This window comes from Manis pentadactyla, chromosome Y (assembly GCF_030020395.1).
Source record: "Manis pentadactyla isolate mManPen7 chromosome Y, mManPen7.hap1, whole genome shotgun sequence".
NCBI lineage: Eukaryota > Metazoa > Chordata > Mammalia > Pholidota > Manidae > Manis > Manis pentadactyla.
Genome location: NC_080039.1, coordinates 24136504 through 24159613, shown reverse-complemented (window position 1 = coordinate 24159613; position 23110 = coordinate 24136504). Strand labels below are relative to the sequence as shown.

Here is a 23110-nt window from a genome sequence, read left to right as displayed (position 1 = left end):
ACATTGAATCTGAGATTGCTTTAGGCAGGATGGCCATCTTGACAATATTAATTCTTCTTATCCATGAGCATGGGATGCATTTCCATTTACTGCTATTTAAAGAAGTTTAATTTCTCTCAAGAGTGTCTTATAGTTATCAGGGTGTAGGTCTTTAACCTCCTTGGTTAGGTTTATTCCTAGGTATTTTATTGATGCTGCTGTAAATGGAGTTGATTTCCTGATTTCTTTTTCTGCTAGTTCATTGTTAGTAGTACACAGGAGTGCAGCAGATTTCTGTGTATTAATTTTGTATCCTGCAACTTTGCTGAATTCAGTTAATTCTAGAAGTTTTGGAATAGAGTTTTTAGGGTTTTTTATGTACGCTGTCATGTCATCTGCAGACAGTGACAGTTAAACTTCTTGATCTGTCCCTTGGAGTGAGTGGTGTGTTGAAGTCTCCTAGAATGAATGCATTGCATTCTATTTCACAGGACCTTTAATTCTGTTAGTATTTGTCTGACATACGTAGATACTCCTGCGATGGGTGCATAGATGTTTATCATGGTTACATCCTGTTGTTGGACTGCCCCCTTTATCATTATGTAATGACCTTCTTTGTCTCTTGCTACGGTCTTGGTTTTGAAGTCAATTTTGTCTGATACAAGTACTGCAACTACTGCTTTTTCCTCCCTATTCGTTGCATGAAATACCTTTTGCCATCCCTTCACTTTCAGTCTGTATGGCTTTGAGTTTGAAGTGAGTCTCTTGTAGGCAGCATATAGACAGGTCTTTTTTTTTTTCTCTATTCAGTGACTTAGTGTCTATTGATTGGTGCATTCAGAACATTTACAGTTACGGTGATTATTAGTAGGTATGTACTCTTTGCCATTGCAGGCTTTAAATTCATGGTTATCAAAGGTTCAGGGGTAGCCTCTTTAATATGTAACAGTCTAACAACTTAACTTGCTTATTATGCCATAACAAACACAGTCTAAAAGTTGTTTTTCTTTTTCTCCCTTCTCTTTCTTCCTCCTCTACACTTTATGTATTAGGATTCTGTACACTCTGTGTGTAACCTTTGACCAGCTTTGTGGGCAGTTGATTTAATTTTGCATTGGCTTAGTAATTAATGATCTACTGCCATTACTGTGGTTTTATTTTCCCTGGTAACAGCTATTTAGCCTTAGCGGTACTTCCATCTAGAGCAGTGCCTCCAAAATACACTGTAGAGATGGTTTGTAGGAGGTACATTCCCTCAACTTCTGCTAATCTAAAGATTGCTGGATCCCTGCTTCAAATTTAAATGATAATCTTGCCAGGTAGAGTATTCTTGGTTAGAGGCTTGGCTGTTTTATTGCCTTAAATATGCGATGCCATTCCCTTCTGGCCTGAAAAGTTTCTATTGAGAAGCCTGATGATGGCCTGATGGATTTTCCTTTGTATGTGATCTTTTGTCTCTCTCTGGCTGCGTTTAATACTCTGTCCTTATTCTTGATCGTTGCCATTTTAATTATATGCTTTGGTGTTGTCTTCCTTGGGTGCCTTGGTTGGGACATCTGTGCACTCCCATGGCCTGAGAGACTGTTCTTCCCCAGACTGGAGAGTTTTTAAGCAGTTATTTCCTCAAAGTTATTCTTTTGGTACCCCTGAAATGCGAATATTACTTGATTGGTCGCACAGATCTCTTCGTATTCTTTCATTCCGAGAGGTCCCTTCTTTCTGTTTTTGGATTCATTGTTTTCCTGTTCTCTGATTTCTATTTCATTTACCATTTTCTCTGCCTCATCTGATCTTCTTTTCAACCCCATTGTATGTTTGATTTCAGATACTGTATTTTTTCAAAGTTTCTGTGTCTTCCTTGACGTGTTGCCTGAGGTCTTGAGTATTTTTCTGTAGCTCTGTGTGCATGTTGATGATTTTTATTTTGAAAACTTTACCAAGAATATTCGTGATTTCAGTTTCATTTATCCCTCTTTCTGGTGTTTGCGGGATTTTGGTTTGTACAAGGATCTTTTGCCACTTCATATTTCTGACAAATAATAGGGAAGAAAAACTATGTATATGCCCTGTCCTCTAGTGTCCCGAAGCTCTAGTCTGTGGAGCTGCCCAGGATCTGGAGTGTTGGCCGGGCTTGAGGTGATCAAGCCAGTGCCTGCCGGGAGGTAAGAGCTCTTTTCTGCTTCCCAGCTGCAGTGCCTGCCTGCACTGCCAGGGCCAGTGGGAAGAGCACTCTGGGAGCATCTTTGCGTTATACCCCTGTAGCTGTTAAGGCCTCCGGCTGGCCTGGCATGACGGCAGGGGCTACAGGTTCGCAAACCAAAGCCCAGAGGAAGGAGCATCAGGCTGTGTATCAGAGTGGGGGCCTCAGCACTGCATTGCCAGCCAGGCGGATGGAGCTGGTGAAGCTCCTAAAAGTCCCCAACCTGCTGGGCTGAGTGTGCTGGGACTATTTTGTTCACTTCTCCTTTCTCCTGTACAGTAAGCTCTGTGCAATCATTGCCCCTTTAGCAGCCCTCCCGCTGTTGGGACATCTTTCTAAGTGCCTGCCTTTCTTTTGCTTCAGAGTGGTCTGTTTGGGTACCTGTTCTCCACAAGTGGCTAGAATCTCAGTGTCTCTAAGTATTCCACCTCTGTTTGCTTTCCAACCCCACTAAATCTCCAGAGCTCCTTGTGATGGGTGTTCACGCTCCCAGGAGAGATCTCCAGGGGTGGATATTTAGCAGTCCTGGGCTTCTACTCCCCGCCCCATTTTTTTTTTCCTCCCACCTGTGAGCTGGGGTGGGGGATGGGCTTGGATCCTGCCATATCACAACTTTGCTACTTTACCTTTCCTTAAGGTCCCCTTTTTTTCCCCAGTTGGAGGGCCATCAGTTGCAGTCTTTGTTCTGATCTCTCTTTTCAGAATTAGTTGTTATTTGCTGTATTTCTGTGTTACATGTGGTTTTACAGGGAGGTTTTTGCCTAACTTCTCTCACCACCTTTTCGCCTTTCTCAGATAAAGGCTTCCTTCCCTTCAATTCTTTTTGTTTTTAAGGGTGGAAATTATTTCTGCTTAAGATTGGTAATAAAATGCTTATGTTCCCTTTTTTTCTTTTTATTTCCTCCTAAAACCTGGCTTTTTAGAAGATAAGACTTAAAACATCTTTTAGGGGCACCTATGTATTCGATTTTTATTTTTATATACCTTTAAAATTCACTTACATTCTTACACATGGAAACATGTTCAACTGAACACCCTTTCCTAATTTCTTTTCAGCAGATATACAGGGTAAATAACAAATAGTATCCGTGTCCCTATGAACTACTATGTATTTGCAACCTGTGTTGCTTCTGGCTTAAGGGAAAGAAAGAAAATACATTAGGAAAACAATAAATCTTTGAAAATATATGTTTGTTTTGTACTCTATTTAAACATTCTTTCAAACAGTTTACTGAACTTCCTTTTTTTGACTGACTTCAAACACATTTCAATAGCACGTTTGAAATTTTTTTCTGATGGAAAGAACTAACTTATCATTACCTGCATTACAGGGTTGGCTAGTGGACCTCATCAATAAATTTGGCACATTAAATGGATTCCAGATTTTGCATGATCGTTTTATTAGTGGAGCAACATTAAATGTTCAAATAATTGCAGCTCTTATTAAGTAAGTTATTTTAAAAGTAGTAATCATTGTAGTATAAAGATTTTACTGCTTTAAAAACTGACTCAGTTTTCTAGTTCCTTCTTATTTTTAACTGGTAAGTTAATGTTTATTTAAGCATTGAACTTGTGGATATTGCAAAAGTTGTGTGTTTTTCCTTATTTAGACCGTTTGGACAGTGCTGTGAGTTTCTCAGTCAGCGTACAGTGAAAAAGTACTTCATTCCAGTTATAGAAAGAGTTCCACAGTTTTTAGAAAATTTAACTGATGAAGAACTGAAAAAAGAAGCAAAGAATAAAACCAAAAATGATGCCCTTTCAGTGATTATTAAGTCTCTGAGGAATTTAGCTTCAAGGATTCCAGGAGAAGAGGAAACTGTAAAAAATTTAGATATTTTTAGGTTGAGAATGATACTCAGGTAAGATGCTCTCCCTTTAAATAATCATTTGCTTGATTTCTCATAGTAATACTTCTTCCAAATTTCTCTTGCAGACAGTTGGAGATATGTTCTTTTAATGGAAAGATGAATGCCCTGGATGAAATTAACAAGGTCATATCTAGTGTGATATATTACAGTGGCCGACATTGTAATCCTGAGGAGGAAGAGTGGCTGACTGCTGAGAGAATGGCAGTAAGCTCCTTTGCTTTTTTTATAAGTAAGAATCTATTGAAGGAAAATTAGTACCAGTTAATTCTAGGAGCAACAATAACAAAAACTTTAAAATTGGAAGATTGATTCATGACCATTATATCCTAAAACTTACCTTGTAATAGTAGTAAAAAATGATTTGTTTGAAGTGATACAGTAATGCCCTGCGTCTTCAGTAACTATATCATCCTAAGTACAGATGGTCATTGTTCTTCTAGTTTAGTGTTTTGTTAGATATTAAATAAATAAGAGGTAATATTTATAGGGATTAAATCTGGAATCTGGTGAATGAATTGGCATGATGGTAATATGCCAATTTAGAAGTTTTAAATTGGAGGTTATACTAAAGAAGTAATGTTTTATATAATACTAAGAATTTCTCAAACCATTTACATTTTGATATTGAAAGGAAATTATTTACCATATAGATCATTATACATGTTGGTGTTGAAAAATGTATAACATACGGTAGTAGGTTACTCAGTAATTTCTTTCTCGTGTGTCTTGTATGCCAGCCTTGTGGGTGCCTCTATGAAGAATAATTTCTGCCTTAATGGAGTCTTCAGTTTAATGGTGGAAATGACCAAACATAAAAAGCATTTTGAGGAAACTCGGTTGATACTGAGAAAATAGTCAATAACCTACACCTAGGCTCTGACTCAGTGTTGGTGGTCAGGGTTACATGTATGCAGTTTGCCCACTTTGTGGAATGTCAGGCAAAGAACTACTCAAAAATGCCTGCTAGTCCTTGACAGAAAATAGTGTTCAGACAATTTTTAACCAATTTGTATTGTTGTGGCATTTTTACAAAAGAATCTCGTAGGACAGATTCACATACAACATGGTTCTCTACAGATAGTTTGAGATGTTACTGCAGTAATATGGGGACATGTTTGTATCTGAAAAATTAACTTTTGTGTAACAGTTTATTGTAATGTTTATTTATTTTTGCATTAAAAAATAAGCACATCAAATTGGTTTATAATTTATAAAATATAGCACATCATAGGAGCATTAATGTGCAAATTAGAATTCTGTGTAATTACTGTAAATTGAATGCTTTTCTCTAAAACAACATTTAAACACATAGTTGTCCCTAGAATAATGCTGGATTTCGCTTTTGATTGCAGAACTTAATTTTGAATAGCCCTTCTCAATAACAAACACATATGTTAGGTTATGATTAACACATACTTTAAGTGTTTTTTCAAATTATCACAGGTCTCTAGAATATTTTCAGCATGTTAATTGAAAAAAATCTGCATATCAGTGGATGCAGTTAGTTCAAATCCGTGTTGTTCATGGGTTAACTATATTTTAGTTATAATGTATGAACATAAATGTAATTTGAGCTTTTGAATTTCCATTGATGTTTCTTAGAAGTCTGAATTACTCAGTTTTCTATTCATTGAGATGTATTTGACGTAATAGCACTATATTAGTTACTCAACATAAGGTGTGCAGCGACGGTTTGATTTTCATACATTTTCATATGATTACCACAAGTTTAGTTAATAACATTCATTATCTCATAGATACAAAAAGAGAAAAATGTTTTTTCCTTGTGATGAGAGAAGTGTAAGAATCTGTTGTATTAAAGATTTTCAAATATTTCATACAGCAGTGTTAACTACAGTGAGCAATCTGTACTTTACATTCTCACTACTTATTTATCTTATAACAGGAAGTTCGTACCTTTTAACACATTTATTCAATTCCCCCATCCTCATAGTTTGCGTTTTATAAAAGCTTTTCAGTTTCTGTTATGAAACAAATTTTTATATTATATTTAGGAATGGATACAACAGAACAATATTTTATCCATAGTTTTGCGAGATAGTCTTCATCAGCCTCAGTATGTAGAAAAGCTAGAGAAGATTCTGCGTTTTGTGACAAAAGAAAAGGCTCTTACCTTGCAGGATCTTGATAATATCTGGGCCACACAGGTAAGGAATTTAAGAGGATAGCTATTTTATTGTTGTAAGGAAAATACTAAAAGTTTACTCCCTATAGTAGTCATTACGCAGTAGTCTGTTAATTTGTATTACTTTAGTTTAAACTCTTGATCTATACAGAAATCCTGCCAATAATTGAAATACAGTTTTGCTGGAGTCCAGCTCCAGTGAGTCCAGGAGTCCCTGAAGGATGGACGGCATCGGTGACTAACGGAAATAAATGACACAGGCACTAGCAAAAGCTGAGCCTGGCCTTTACTGACAAGTAGCACTTTGATCATATACTCTTTGATTACATAAAGTACAGATATTAATCATTTAATTGACACACAGCACGGTGACATGCGTTTGGAGACTGAGATTACATCATGTGGCAGGTCTTAGCAGTTAACTTGTTTCTGCGTAAGCTTTGTTCTTAGTTATTGTGGCCAGAAAATCTTAACAAAGATCAGGTAGGTGCCAGACTCTTGGTTTCTTCACAGATGACTACCTAAAGGTCACTATTCTCTTATTTTTATGTAGGGCCTTCATTCTTCTGTACATATACTCCCATTCTTCATCTCTGGTAGGAAAGAAGGAGGCTCTTTCTAAAAGAACACGACTTTTTTTGGCAGGCAGGGACAAAGTTTATGGACTGTGTGTCTCAGACCCATTTTCAGTAAGACCTACAGTGGAGATTTTTCTGATGTGGAGTTAGGTGATGCGCTGTTCTCATTTGTTTTGTAGCTTGCCAGGTTGTTCTCTGGCTGGCTCACCACAGAATATCATTTGTTCTCTGTACCCAGCTGTTGCCATTAATCTTTGAATATGTTATTTGGAGGCCACATAGGGGTGGGGGAAGGAACCTCAACCCAGGTAAATTTCCCATATCTTTTTCCCATAAACTTGGGTTCAGTTCTCGTGGGGTCTCACTTTCCCATCATCGGGGGTAGTCACAGGGACAGTAGTGGTTTTTTCCTATTTCCTTTAGGGCCAGTACCTAAAATTTTCAGGGAGAATTAGATATGGCCTCTTCCCTGAAGGGGCAGTTTGAATTAAAACCATAATAAACAAATTTATTAGGAGAGGGACATTTTCAGCAGGAGGGATATTGGGTTGCTCCTCTGGGAAGGCCACTGTGCAGTCCCTTCCATCCGACTTCTTGGACTGTGTCATCAGACTGGCGGTTCGGACCGCCTCCCAGTACAGTTTATGTAACAATTATATTAGTTTGAGATGAACACCTTAGAGATTCATCAGTTATCTGCATTACTCCATGCTCACAGTGTTAAGTGTAGCTTTTACCCCACAAAGATACTGTAATATTATCGGCTATGTAGTACTTAACGCTAATACCTTCATCATGATTAATTTTATAACTGGAAGGTTGCACCTCTTTTTTTGATTGAAGTTCATTCATAATAAAGTTTTGAGTCAGTTTCTGGTGTACTGTATAGTAATTTGATAGTTAAATACATTATTAAATGGTCGTTCCCAATAAGTGAGTTGATATCTGTCAACATAGATACTGCAGTATTATTGACTATATTCTGTGTGCTGAGTGTTCATCCTCATCACTCAAATACATTGTAATTGAGATGATGGAGATTTTGTGTCTCTCTATCCCCTTCACCTCTTTCACCCAACACCATTTATTCAAGAGACTGATGGTCTTTTCCTTTCTGAATACACTTGTCATATATTAATTGACCACATTACTGTTGATTTATATCTGGACTCTCCGTTTGCCTGTAAACGTATTCTTGTCCCAGTAGAAAAGTGTATTCATTACTCTAGTTTTGTGGAAGAGTTTGAAATCAGGAAGCGTGACACCTCCGACTTTGTTCTTCTTCTCCAAGGTTTCATTGGCTATTCAGGGATTTTTGTAGTTCCATGCAAATTTAGGATTATTTCCTCTAGTTTCATGAAAAATACCATTGGTATTTTGATAAGGATTGTGTTGGAATTACTGCTTTGGGCAGGACTTTTACAGTATTCTTTCTGTGCACATGGACTAGCTTTCCATTTATTTGTGTTGTCTTCATTTTCTTACATCAGTGTTTTATAACTTCATAACTTTTAGCTTCATGGGTAGACTTATTACTAGGTATTTAATTCTTTTGGATGCATTGATATTTGGGATTTTAATTTCTCTTTCTGCTATTTTGTCATTTGTATATAGAAACTCAACAGATTTCTATATGTTAATTGTGTATCCTGTGACATTACTGAAATTATTTATTAATAAGCTAGTAGTTTTATGGTAGGGTTGGGGTATTTACAAGCTTCAGTATACAGAGTAATGTCATCTGCAAATATTGACAGTTTTACTTTTTCCTTATCTATTTGGATGCCTTTAATATCTTCTTGTCTAATTGACATGGCTACAGTTCCAGTACTATGTTGAATAAAAGTGGTGAGAGTGGGCATCCTTGTCCTCAATATGTGGATATCGAACCCTCCAGCATGCCTTGGATAACCTGTACATGATGGTGGTAGATGACCTTCTTAATGTATTTTTTTTTTGCTATCATTAATCTACAATTACATGAGGAACATTCTGTTTACTAGGCTCCCTTCTTCACCAAGTTCCCCCGCACAAACCCCATTACAGTCACTGTCCATCAGCGTAGTAAGATGCTGTAGAACCACTACTTGTTGCACAGCCCTCCCCGTGCCCTGACCGTCACATTATACATGCTATTCGTAATGCCCCCTGTCTTTCCCCTCCCAGTCATTCCTCTCTTCCTACCCACACTCCCCAGTCCCTTTCCCTTTGGTAACTGTTAGTCAATTCTTGGGTTCTGTGTTTCTGCTGTTGTTTTGGTCCTTACTTTTTTTCTTTGGTCTTAAACTCCACAGATGAGTGAAATGTTTTGATACTTGTCTTTCTCTGCCTGGCTTATTTCACTGAGCATAATACCCTCCAGCTCCATCCATGTTGTTGCAAATGGCAGGATTTGTTTTCTTGTTATGGCTGTATAATATTGCATTGTGTATATGTACCACATCTTTATCCGTTCATCTACTGGTGGACACTTAGGTTGCTTCCATTTCTTCACTGTTGTAAATAGAGCTCTGATAAAAATAGGGGTGCATATGTCTTTTTCAGACTGGGCTGCTACATTCTTAGGATAAATTCCTAAGAGTGGAATTTCTGGGTCAAAGGGTATTTCTATTTTGAATCTTTTTGAGTTATCTCCATACTGCCTTCCACAATGGTTGAACTAAATTACATTGCCAGCAGCAGTGCAGGACGGTTCCCCTTTCTCCACAACCTCGCCAACATTCGTTGTTGTTGGTTTTTTGGATGGTAGTCATCGTAACTGGTGTGAGGTGATGATATTTCATTGTGGTTTTAATTTGCATTTCTCTGGTGACTAGCGATGTGGAGCATCTTTTCACGTGTCTGTTGGCCCTCTGAGTTTCTGCTTTGGAGACCTGTTCAGATCCTCTGCCCATTTTTTATTGGATTATTTGCTTTTCGTTGTGGTGCGTGAGCTCATTATATCTTTTGGATGTCAACCCTTTATCAGATCTGTCATTTATGAATATATTTTCCCATACTTCTCAGCTTGATATAGTCCCACTTGTTCATTTTTGCTTTTGTTTCCCTTTCCGGGGAGATATGTTCATGAAAAAGTTGCTCACTTTTATGCCCAAGAGATTTCTGCCTGTGTTTTTTTCTTAGAGTTCTATGGTTTTATGGCTTACATTCAGGTCTTTAATCCATTCCGAATTTACTTTTATGTATGGGGTTAGACAGTGATCCAGTTTCATTCCCTTACATGTAGCTGTTCAGCTTTGCCAACACCAGCTGTTGAAGAGGCTGTCATCTCCCCATTGTATGTCCATGGCTCCTTTATCTTATATTAATTGACAATGTATGTTTGGGTTAATCTCTGGAGTCTGTATCCCGTTCCATTTGGGAAGCAAGATCCCCCCCCACACACACTTATTTTTCTTCTCAGGATTGCTTTGGCTATCTGGGGACTTTTGTGCTTCCATATGAATTTTAGAACTATTTGTTCCAGTTCGTTGAAGAAGGCTGTTGGTTTTTTGATAGGGATTGCATTGAATCTGTATGTTGCTTTAGGCAGGATGGCCATTTTGACAATATTAATCTTTCCTAGACAAGTGCATGGGATGAGGTTCCATTGTTAATTTCTCTGAAGAGTGTCCTGTAGTTTTCATGCTATAGGTCTTTCACTTCCTTGGTTAAGTTTATACTAGGTAAATTTTTTCTTTTTGATGCAATTGTGAATGGAATTGTTTTCCTGATTTCTGTTTCTGCTATTTCATTATTAGTGTATAGGAAAGCAACAGATTATTTTGTGTCCTGCAACTTTGCTGAATTCAGATATTAGTTGTAGTAGTTCTGGAGTGGAGTTTTTAGGGGTTTTTATTTACAATATCATGTCATCTGCAAATAGTGACAGTTTGACTCCTTCTTTCCCAATCTGGATTCTTTGTATTTCTTTGTTTTGTCTGATTGTTATGGCCAGGACCTCCAGTACTGTGTTGAATGTCAGTGGGTAAAGTGGGCATCCCTGTGTTGTTGCCCATCTTAGAGGAAAAACTTTCAGCTTTTCACTGTTAAGTATGATGTTGGCTGTGGGCTTATCATATATGGCTTTTATTGTGTTGAGGAACTTGCCCTGTTATACCGATTTTCTTGAGAGTTTTTGTCGTGAATGGATGTTGAGTTTTGTCAAATGCTCTTTCAGCTTCTATCAAAATGATCATGCTTTTTATCCTTCTTTTTGTTTCTGTGGTGGGTGATGTTGATAGACTTTCGAACGTTGTACCATCCTTGCATCCCTGAGATGATTCCCACTTGGTCGTGCTGTATGATCCTCTCGATGTATTTTTGAATTCTATTTGGTAATATTTTGTTGAGTATTTTTGCAGGTATGTTCATTGGGGATATGGTGTATAATTTTCTTCTTCTTTGCGGTGTTTGCTTGGTTGTGTGATTAGAGTGATTCGGTCTTCACAGACTGAGTTTGGAAGTATTCTGTCCTCTTCTATTTTTGGGAAAACTTTAAGGGGAATGGGTATTATGACTTCTCTGCATGTCTGATAAACTTGCGAGGTAAATCTATCTGGCCCAGGGGTTTTGTTCTTGGGTCGTTTTTTTGATGGCTGTTTCAATTTCTTTGCTGGTAAGTGGTCTGTTTAGACTTTCTCTTTCTTCCTTGGTCAGTCTTGGAAGGTTGTATTTTTCTAGGAAGTTGTCCATTTTTCTAGCTTTTCCAGCTTGTTAACATACAGATAGATTCTCATAGTATCCTCTAATGATTCTTTGTATTTCTGTGGGATCCGTCATGATTTTTCCTTTCTTGTTTCTGATTCTGTTTATATGTGTAGATTCTCTTTTTCTCTTAATAAGGCTGGCTAGGGGCTTACCTATTTTGTTTATTTTCTCAAAGAACCAGCCTTGGTTTCATTGATTTTTTTCCTATTGTTTTTATTCTTCTCAATTTTATTTATTTCTTCTCTGATCTTTATTATGTCACTCCTTCTGCTGACTTTGGGCCTCATTTGTTCTTCTTTTTCCAATTTTAATAATTGTTACTTTCAACTATTCATTTGGGATTGTTTTTCCTTCTTTAAAGTGGCCTGGATTGCTATATTATTTCCTCTTAGAACTGCCTTCTGTTTGTCCCACAGAAATTGAGGCTTTGTGCTGTTTTTTGTCATTTGTCTCCATACATTACTTGATCTCTATTTTAATTTGGTCATTGATCCAATGATTACTTAGGAGCATGTTGTTAAGCCTTCATGTGTTTGTGAGCCTTTTTGTTTTCTTTGTGCAGTTTATTTTTAGTTGTATACCTTTGTTGTCTGACAAGTTGGTTGTTAGAATTTCAGTCTTTTTTAATGTACTTTGGCTCTTTTTGTGGCCTAGTATGTGGTCTATTCTGGTAAATGTTCCATGAGAAGAATGTGTATCCTGCTGCTTTTGAGTGTAGAGTTCTGTAGACGTCCGTTAGGTCTATCAGCTGTTCTAGTGTGTTGTTCAGCACCTCTGTGTCCTACTTATTTTCTGTCTGGTGGAACTGTCCTTTGGAGTGAGTGGTGTGTTGAAGTCTCCTCAAATGAATGCATTGCATTCTATTTCCTCCCTTAATTCTGTTAGTATTTGTTTCACATATGTTTGTGGTCCTCTATTGGGTGCATGTATGTTTATAATGGTTATATCCTCTTGATGGAGTGCCCCCTTTATCATTACGCAATGTCCTTCTTTATCTCTTGTTACTTTCTTTGTTTTGAGGTCTATTTTGTGTGATACTGTACTGCAATACCTGTTTTGTTCTCTCTGTTGTTTGTATGAAATATCTTCTTCCATCCCTTTACTTTTAGTCTGTGTATGTCTTTGGGTTTTCAGGGGAGTCTCATAAGCAGTATGTAGATGGGTCTGGCTGTTTTATCCATTCTCTTACTCTTTGTCTTTTGATTGGTGCACTCAGTCAATTAATATTTAGGGTCATTACTGAAAGACATGTACTTATAGCCATTGTAGGCTTTAGATCTGTGGTTACCAAAGGTTCTAGGGTAGCTTCTTTGCTATCTACCTGTCTGCCTTAACTTGCTTATTAAGCTGTTATAGACATAGTCTGATGGTTCTTGATTCCTCCCTTCTTACTCCTCATCCTCCATTCTTTATGTGTTAGGTGTTTTATTCTGTACTCTATTGTATTTCCTTTGCCTGCATTTGTGAGTCGATGATTTTATCTTTTGCCTTTACTTAGTATTTGTTTGGTGTACTTTCTTTGCTGTGATTTTATTTTCTCTGGTGACATCTTGTTAGCCTTAGGAGTGCTTCCATCGAGAGCAGTCCCTTTAAAATATCCTGTAGACGTGGTTTCAGCAGGCAGATTCCCTCAGCTTTTTCTTGTCTGGGAATTGTTTAATCCGTCCTTCATATTTAAATGATAATCGTGCTGGATACAGTATTCTTGACTCTAGGCCATTCTGTTTCATTACACTACATGTATCATGCCATTCTCTTCTGGCCGGTAAGGTTTCTGTTGAAAAGTCTGATGATGGCCTGATGGGTTTTCCTTTGTAGGTGACCTTTTTTCTCTCTCTGGCTGCCTTTAATACTCTGTCCTTGTCCTTGATCTTTGCCATTTTAATTATTATGTGTCTTGGTTTTGTCTCTCTTGGGTCCCTTGTTTTGGGAGTTCTCTGTGCTTCCATGCTCTCAGAGACTATTTTGTCTCCCAGTTTGGGGAAGTTCTCAGCAATTATTTCTTCAAAGACACTTTATTTCCCTTTTCTCTCTCTGCGTCTTTGGGTACCCCTTTAATGCAAACATTGTTCCGTTTGGCTTGATCACACAGTACTCTTAATGTTCTTTCATTCCTGGAGATCCTTTTATCTCTCTCAGCCTCACCTTCTCTGTCTTCCTGTCCTCTGATTTCTATTCCATTAATGGCCTCTTGCACCTCATCCACTCTACTCTGAAGTCCTCCCAGAGATTCTTTTATTTCCGTATTCTACCTCCTAACGTGATCCTTTAGCTCCTGCATATTTCTCTACAGCTCCATCAGCATGGTTATGACCTTTATTTTGAATTCTTCTTCAGGAAGATTTGTTAAATCTATGTCCCCAGGCTCCCTCTCAGGGGTCGTCTTGGTAATTCTGGACTGGATCAAATTATTCTGCCTTTTCATGGCTGTTGAGGTAGTCATAGGCAGTTGGCCTGTTTGTGAGCTGGGAGAACAACGTCCCTTTCTGCGTCTTGCCGTCCTCCGCTGCCTGTGCCAGTTACCCGCACACGGGAAGCAGCTTCCAGTTTTATTTCCTGAGCCGCTGCGGGTGGGGCAGCTTTCAGTGCAGCCGTGATCCCCGCGGGGAGAGGCAGGCCTGCTGGGTGTGCTCTCCTGCAAGAATGGCGACCCTTCGCATCCTGTCCCAGCTTCCTCTGTCTGTGCTGGGCTGCCAAGCACAGGTGTGGCCTCTGAGTCTGGTTCGGGCAGCTGCAGGGGAGGGTCTGGGCATTTTCTGTGGGCGCGGCTGCTCCCAAGCCGCGCTCCTGCTGTGGTGCAGCCGTGCAGGTGGGTAATGGTCAGGAGGGTCTTTATCAGCATGAGGGGCTACAGAGCTTCAGTGCCACCCAGGGGTTTAGGGCGCCTGGAGTTCCCTGGGATTCCCAGCTGGTGGTCTGAGTGCTGGGATGCTTCTGTCCAGCTGTGAGGCCCCTGTCTGTTTAAGACTTTCAAAAAGCACTCGCTTTTCTTTTGTCCCAGTGGTGCCAGCTGTGGGGACCTGCTCGCAGCTTTTCCTCTTTCGTTTTGCTAATACCCAGAACACCATTCAGTGTGTGTCTGCCCTCCCAATGTGGCTGACTAGGGCTGGGTGTTTAGCAGGCCTTGTCTTCCACCCCCTTCCCGCTCCGACTCCTCTCCTTCCACCGGTGGGCTGGTGTGGGGAGAGCGCTCGTGTCCCGCCGGGCCGCGACTTGTGTCTTACCCCTTTCATGAGGTGCTGAGTTCTCGCAGATGTAGATGTAGCCTGACTGTGGTACTGTATCTTCTCGTCTCTCTTTTAGGATTAGTTATATTTGTTGTATTTTCAAAAACGTGTACGGTTTTTGGGAGGAGATTTCTGCTGCCCTATTCACGCTGCCTTCTTGGCTTCGACCCTCATTTGGTTCTTTTTTATCTTGTTGTTTTGTTTCAAGCCTATTCTTTATCTCCTCATTCAGTTTTCACTGTCTGTGTTTGGTTCTGAGTTAATAGAAAGCATCTCCAGTTGCAGGATAGTCCTCGTGCAGGGAAGGTCCCCTGAGCAAACTGCGGGTGCCTAGTGGTTTTAACTGGCTGGCTGTAGGCCTACTGAGCATGAGATGGGGGTGTCCTGATGTCAGGACTCTCAGTGCTTGTTGGAGGAGAACATGGTTGGAGGGGTCCAATCAGAGGGCTTCCTTAGTAGCTCCTGATGGAGTTCACTCTTTCAGGCCCAGGTACAGTCTCCCAGAAAGCCCTGCCTCTAGCTACTATTTCCTTGCATTGGGTGGAGCAGTGGCATGGCCATGTTCTCCATGGGTTTGTGGTGACTGGCCCACTCTGCTAGTGCAATCTCAAGTCCAGGTATGGCCTCCAGGGAAGCCTCACTTCTGTGGCTACTGGCTTTAGAGTTTTCATTCATCAGCATTGAGCACACAGAGGTGGTAAGTGGCTCTAGGGAAGCCTCGCTTCTACAGTTACGTGGCAGCGCCCACAGTGCAGCCCTGGCAAGATGCACTCTCCACTGCGTCTGGGTGTGGGTAGGGTCTGGGAAACCACCTAGACTGAATCTTGAAATTGTGCATGCCCCAGCCCTACTCCCCCACACCACTTTTGATGTGGGGAAGCAGTGCTAACAGTGACACTCACCAGATCTGATCCAGAGAGAATTTCACGCATTCTTCCACCAAACAGCAGGTGCTTTTCGTTCACTGGATTGGGGTTTTTTTTGCTTATCCTCTAGATGAACTTGAAATGTGACATCTTTCTGTGCCTCAGGACAGGGTTTGTGCCCAGTCCTCTGCGGGTCATTGCCATGGGGGTGAGGTTCCCTGCGTTACCATGTGTTCCTCTCTCCCGCTGTTTGTATTTGATTTTTCTGCCCCTGTTGTGGTGAAGCTGCTCACTTAGCCAGTCCTCCATACTTCCTGAAATTGAACCGCTCTGTATGTAGGTGAAGATTCAGTGTGAAGGTAGAAGAAGTAGATTCAAGGTCTCTCTGTGACACTATCTTCCCAGAAATCACTACAAAGAGTATTTTTAAGTGAAATGAATTTCCTCCATCCTGACACTCATCGTTAAAGGCTTAAGGAATGTATGTAGTATATATAGATTATAGCAATTACAAAGTGGTTATTTTTCTATTACAGTCCTGGAGTGAGAATACTGCTGTATTATAAATACTTACAGATTTTAACTTTTCACATGAACAGATAACCTTTGTTTTCAGAACTGCTAATGCATATTTATTTATCTTAATGGCAGGTGTTTTGGTGCATTGCTGATGAACTATGATGAAGCTGTAGGTTAAAAAGCTTTTTAATTTTTTAAGTAAAACCAATTAAATATTCTTGCCCTTATTTAACAGTTTTAAGTGTTCAGCTTATGTCAGTGCATTATTTTGCCTTATTGTCTCTTAATTTTTAAAAAAGGAGTCTATAATAAACTCTTACCTGAATTCTTAAAGTACATTGCTCTTCATATGAAGAAATTGAGTATATAAGGAGTAGAAGAGACAGCTCTGAAGCATTAAAAATACTAGAAATTCTGTTAAAATCTCACATGAAAGAGTTACGAATACTTCATTAATTAGTAGACATTAACACAGTAAAGCTCCTATTGGTTTTATTGGAATTCAAGTGTTACACGATTTGTTTGCCTTTACTTATCGTGGTTTTGTTTTTTCAATAGGCAGGGAAACATGAAGCCATTGTGAAGAATGTACATGACCTACTGGCAAAGTTGGCTGGGAATTTTTCTCCAGAACAACTTGATCATCTTTTTGATTGCTTTAAGGTTGTAGTTTTAAATAATGAAGAACTACCATATAATTTTAAGTAGAATTCATTAAGCAGACATATCGTGTGTTTAGTTAAACCAATCATCTCTCGTGAAGACTTGGTTGTTGTGTATTACCAGCACAAAGACAGAATCATAAACATTTTTCATTCAGGTTACTTTAAATTCTTACGGCAATGATTCATTTTTACTTTTGATTAAAATAAACTGTAGAAAAACATGGAAATGTTTCTTTTAGTGGAAAGGGACATCTGATACAAATACAGAGTGAGGCAGAATGGTCTTTGGGGTAATGTACTCAGGCATATAGAGGCCAGAGTCAGAAAAAAGTCCAAGAGTCTCTGAGGTCACATTTGCATTGATATAAGGGGCCAATAGCCTTTTCTTTTTTTAAATTTTAACTCTTTTTTAACTCTCTCTGATTGTTAAGATTTGGACAATTTGTGGATCAAGAACATAAAATTATATGTCATTGCTCATGAATCTCTGTAACCGTAGGCATTAGAATCACTATGATTTTTGTTGAAATAACAATTACATTGCTGTTGGCAATTTAAGTTTGTGCAGTCACATGAGAAAAGTTTGGCATTATCTCTTAGCATGTATGTTCTTGTGTCCTATTACAAAACTGTTAGATTTCTGAATATATACCTTGATGAACTTACATTATATGTACCACGGTACATGTTCAGTAGTTTCTATCGGTGAGTTTTTTGTATGAACCCCAAAATGAAAGGAACTCAGATGTCTGTAAGTAATGATATAGTGTAATGTAATAATGGAATGCTACCAACCATGAAAATTAATACTGAATAGCAACTCAGCAAATGAAAGAATCTTAGTACATGTGATGAAATCTGTACATATATTTTAATCCACTGGGGTTTATGATAGGTAGGCAAGGAAATCAGTATTGGGAAGTTATTGTGTAACTCTAAATGTTAATTTCTGAGATAACTTCTGAAATGGTGTATCAGTAATGGCCATAAGGACAGAAGGAGTGAGTGGTGGCAAGTCCTCCTCTTTGTATGTCAGAAATTCTCAAGATGGTATAAGTATAACCTTAATAAAAATTCCATTATCTGTTCATGCCCTTTTGTCTTACCAATTGTTGAACACGTATTATTAAGTAAGCATCATATTTTTTTGATATCGTTAATGTACAATTACTTGAACATTATGGTTGCTAGACTCCCCCTATTATCAAGTCCCCCCCACATACCCCATTACAGTCACTGTCCATCAGCGTAGTAGGATGCTAGAGAATCACTACTTGTCTTCTCTGTATATACTGCCTTTCCCTTGTCCCCCCTGCTACATTATGTGTAAGCATTTTATTTTTAAGTGTTGATAAATCTGGTGATTCATACTACCAAATAAATGTTTTATTGTGTAGATACGACACATCTTACCCATTCATCAGCTGATCAATATTTGGGTATTTTCCATTTTTTGGTAATTATAAATAATGGTGTGAATGTTACTGTACACATTTTTGTGTGGACATAGGTCCTCAGTTCTCTTGGAGATATAATAGTAGAATTGCTAGATCATGTAGTAACTAAACAGAATATTTTTGAGGAATTGCTAAGCTCTTTTCCAAGCTGTTGGTCTCATTTTACATTCCCAACAGTGTATGACGGTTTCAGTTTTTTCTCATCATTGACAATGCTTGTTATTGTCGTTTTTATTTTTACCATCCTCATGAAGTAGAACAGCTACCTCATTGTAGTTTAGATTTGCTTTTCGTTAAAGGCTGGTGATGTTAAATATATTATGTGTTTATTAGTTATTTGAAAGTCATCTCTGACAAATTCCAGTCCAAATCATTTAGTTATTTCTTTTTATTTTTTATTCAAAACAATCCTTTATACATTCTGTATACAAATCCCTTATATCATGATTTGCGATATTATCCTTTACAGGTTAGGTTACAAAGTGTCTTTCCACTTTCTTTATGTTCTTTTCATTACATAAGTTAAAACTTCTTTTTCAGGTGAATTTCACGTAACATAAACTTAACCATTTTAAAATGTACAATTCAGTATAATTTAGTACATTCAGTGTTGTGTGAGCACTCTTCTTTTGTCAAGTTCTAAAATGTTTTCATCACCCCAGCCATTTATCTTTCCACCCTTTCTTTTCCTGCTCATGGAAAAAAAGCAATCTGCTTTCCATCACTGAAAATAGAACGTTTTCATTTTCATGAAAACGAATTAAATTTCTTTTCAATCTGTATTTTTTTTGGTCACTTGTGCTTTAGTTTCATATTTAAGATGCCATTGCCTATAGCTTCACAGACTTTAAAAGGTGTTTTCTAATAAGTGGTTTTAGCTTTTACATTTAGGTCTATATTCCATTTTTAATTAATTTCTTGGATATGTCATGTGAATATCCTTTTGCATGTGAATATATTCAGGTATCCCAGCAACATTTGTTTAAACAGACTATTCTTACAAGAACTTCCCATCTAAAGTCAGTTAATCATAGTTACAAGGGTTTTATTTCTGGGTTTTTTTTTTATGTTTTTTCTGTTTTTTCTTATTCTATTTTAACACTAATCTCTGTGTTATGATTTTAGCACCACACTGATTCAGTTACATAACTGTAGAACGTTTTCAAGGTAGGAAGTGTTTCTTCTCTTTATTCAAGTTTATTCTCATGAATAAAACATTAAAAGAAACGAGTAAATGATTTTGGATAGAAACTTTTTCAGAGATGACACTCAAACTTTTCCTTTTTAAGTCCATTTTGCCTAGTGTAGGTCTTTTGACTTTGTATTTTTTTAAATTAGCTTGTCAACTTCTGCACAGAGGTTAGGTGGGATATTTAGAATAAGATTTTTGGAAATTAGCTTGCATTGTATTGCCATTGTAGTAATAGTAGTCTGCCAGCTCATGAATATGCACAATTTTTGCATTTATTTAGAGGTGTTTTTCCATTTACTTAGGACTTCAATTTCTTTCAGCAATGCCTTTTTAGAATTCACCCCATTTTTGTTAAATTTCTAGTGAAGTAATTTACTGTTTTTGATGTTACCTGTAAGTGGAAGTAGTTTCTTCAGTCTTAAACTGTTCTTACTGTGTATATAGAAAACACACCCCTTACAAAGAAATATTGTTGATTTTTTAAAAATTCATTTTGTGTCCTGCAACCATTATATTTACTACTTCTGATAGATTTTTTTTGAATGGATTCCCTAGATTTTCAATGTGCAAGATCAAATCATTAGCGAATAGAAAGTTTTACTCCCTCCTTTCCAGTCTGGACACCCTTTTGTTTTCCCTTGCCTGATTATCCTGACTAGAACATAATAGCACATTGTTGAAAGAAGTAGCAAAGTGGGCATTCTTGATGTTAGTCAGAAAGCTGACAGTCTTTTGCCGTTAGTTATAATGTTAGTTGTGAGGGCTTTGTAGATGTCATTTATCAGATTTAGGAAATTCCCTTCTGTACCTAATTTATTATTTTAATCATGAAAAAGTGTTGCATTTAGTCAGTTGCCTTTCTGTATCTACTGTGATGTATGGACTTTTTGTCTTTGTCCTGTGTTTACATTGATCTTTGTATATTCAAAGTGTTACACTTCTGGAATAAATCTTACTTGTTGTGATGCATAATCCTCTTCTGTGTTGGTGGATTTAATTTGTGAGTAATTTATTGAGGGCATATTTAGATTTTTAAGAAACTGTCAAACTGTTCAGCAGAGTAGCTATAATATCGCACCCATATTATGAATGATCCATTTTCTCCACATCTTTCTGAGAATTTGAGGTTGTCGCCCTTTTTTTCTTTATTCTCATAGATGAGTTAGAAATATCATAGTTAAATTATATTTCCTTAACGGCCAGTATGTTAAATACTTCCTTACTGTGTGCTGAATCTTTAGTGAAATACTTCTGCATGTCATTTTCCTGTTTTCTAATTGGGTTGCTTGTTTACTCACTGTTGAATTTACAGAGGTCTTATTCTATTCCAAGGCCTAGTTGTTCATTAGATACCTGGTATGCAAATATTTTTTCGCAGTCCTTAGGTTGTGTTTTCATCCTCAAGATCTTTTTCCAGCAAAAGTTCTTAATTTTAAGGAAGTTTAATTTATATCCCCTTACGTTATGTTAGAGGATCACACTTCTGGTGTCACAACTAAGAATTTACAGCCTTCCTGTAAATACCAAAGAATTTCCTCTATGTTGTTTTTCCTGAAAGTATTGCCGTTTTACAGTTTAATATGATTGATTATGAACTGGTTTTGTTTATATGTAAGACTTAGGTTGCAGTTCATTTTGTTAGTCCCCTATGTATCTGTAGTTGTTATAGTACCATTTAGTGAAAAGCTTTCATTGCACCTGTGTTTATTTACCTGTGCACCTTTGTCAAATGTTAACTGAGCGTGTTTGTATGGAACTATTTCTGGGTTCTTTGTTTTGTTTCATTCGTCTGTCTCCATACCACGTGGGTCCTGTACAGTGTTAAAGGGAAGTAGGTAAAGCAGACGTCTTTTTTGTCTTAGGGAGATTGAAAGCATTGGTGTTTCACTATTGAAAATAATGTTAGCTGTATTTTTTTTATGGATGCCTTTCATCAGATTGAGGAAGTTCCCATCCATTTGTATTTTATGAGAGTTTTTGTCATGAGCGGTTTTGTCAGATTTCTTTTTTCTACATTGATAGAAGTGATTGTATCATTTTTTTATTTTCGCTGCTAATGCAGTGGATTGTACTAATTGTTTTTCAATTACGGAATCAGTATTGCATCCCTGGAATAAGCCACTCTTGGTCATGCTGCATTATTTTTATATGTTGTTGAGTTCTGTTTACTAACATTTTTTTGTTACATACATATGTTACATAACATAACACATTGTTATGGACTTTTACATGTGTATTCATGAGAGGCACAGTCTGTAGTTTTCTTTTTTTGTGTTTAAGTGAAGAAGTGTTTTTTTCCTCTTACATTTCTGGGAGAAATTATGAGCAACAGTGTTACTTCTTTAAGTGTCAAGTAGAATTTTTCAGTAGAGCTACCTGTTACTGGTGATTTTGTTTCCGGGAGTTTTAAAATCATGCATTTAATTTCCTTAGTAGTGCTAGTTCTACAGTTGTCTTGTATTGGTTGATATGTCGTAACTGTGTTTTCCAGTGATGTGATTGATTTCATGTAAATTGACAGTTACAGTTGTTGGGTTCTTTCCAGCACTCACTCCCTATTATCTTACCATATCTGCCACAGTCTATAGGGGGCATATCTCTTGTTTCATTCTTGATTTTGTTACTTGTGTTATCTCTGTTTTTTACTTTGTTTTTTACCTTTGTTCACCATGCTAGAAGTTTGTCAGATTATTGATCCTTTCAGAGAACCAAGTCTTTATTTCATTAGTTTTCTCAATTTTTATTTTCAACTCTATTCGTTTTTGTTCTCCTCTTTTACATTTCCTTCCTACTTCTTGTTTCAGGTTTTATTTTGTTCTTTTCCAGTGTTCTTAAAGTGGCTTTGATTATTCATTTAAGCATTTCCTGTGTTCTCATATATGGATTTAATTCTATATGTTTCCCCCTTGCCACTGCTTTCATAATTGCATATATTTTATGTAAATTTTGCTGCATTTGATTTTCACTTATAGTTTATTATGTTTTTAAACTCTATTAAGGCATCTCTTGAACAACACAGAACTATGTTAGTTTCAAGTATTAGAATATTTTTCTGTCATCTTTTCGTTTATTGAGTTATAGTTTGATTCCAGTGTGGATGGAGACACAGTTTTACTTCCATTCTGTTAAGTTTGTTAGTGTTTGTTTTATCACCCAGGATATCATCTGTCTTGGTATGTTTCCTGTGGGTACTTTGAAAAGAAGTTGTATTCTACTATGGATGAGTGCAGTGTTTCTGTATATGTCAAGTAAATCCTGTTGGTGGATGGGTTTTTTAGTTCTTAAGTGTTTTTGCTGATATTCTGTCTAGTAGTTGTGTCAGTCACTTAGAAAGGGAAGTTGATTTTCTGCCTCTCATTATGAATTTGCCTGTCATTTCCTTTGAATTATGTCAGGTTTTGCTTCACATATTTTGCATCATACACGTATTTGGTAATTACACATTTAGGTTTGCCGTGTCTTATTGGTGCACTGACCCATTTCCAATAGATATGTGTCCCATGCATTCTCTGATAATTTTTTTACTCTAAAATATGTTTGATACTGATATAGCCACTCCTGCTCTCCTTTAATATTTAAGTATCTTTTTCCAATCTTTTACTTTGAGCTTGCCTCAGAATCTTTTCATTTTACAAAATAAAGAACCTCTGTTAATCTTTGCCGTAGACCATGTGTACTTCCTAGTGATGGATGAATTGTGAGGGCTTAAGCTTATTTTTGG

The 23110-nt window shown here is 37.5% G+C and overlaps 1 protein-coding gene across 3 annotated transcripts in view; it reads left to right on the top strand.

Moving 5' to 3' along the window:
* LOC130682130 (probable ubiquitin carboxyl-terminal hydrolase FAF-X) overlaps window positions 1-23110 on the top strand; it is a 166398-nt gene that overhangs the window by 18956 nt on the left and 124332 nt on the right. For all 3 annotated transcript variants that reach the window (XM_057496266.1, XM_057496267.1, XM_057496265.1), the window contains exons 6-10: window positions 3511-3626; window positions 3790-4041; window positions 4116-4254; window positions 6066-6218; window positions 16634-16738. In XM_057496266.1, the coding sequence (XP_057352249.1) occupies window positions 3511-3626; window positions 3790-4041; window positions 4116-4254; window positions 6066-6218; window positions 16634-16738 (765 nt within the window). The remainder of the gene's footprint in view (window positions 1-3510; window positions 3627-3789; window positions 4042-4115; window positions 4255-6065; window positions 6219-16633; window positions 16739-23110) is intronic.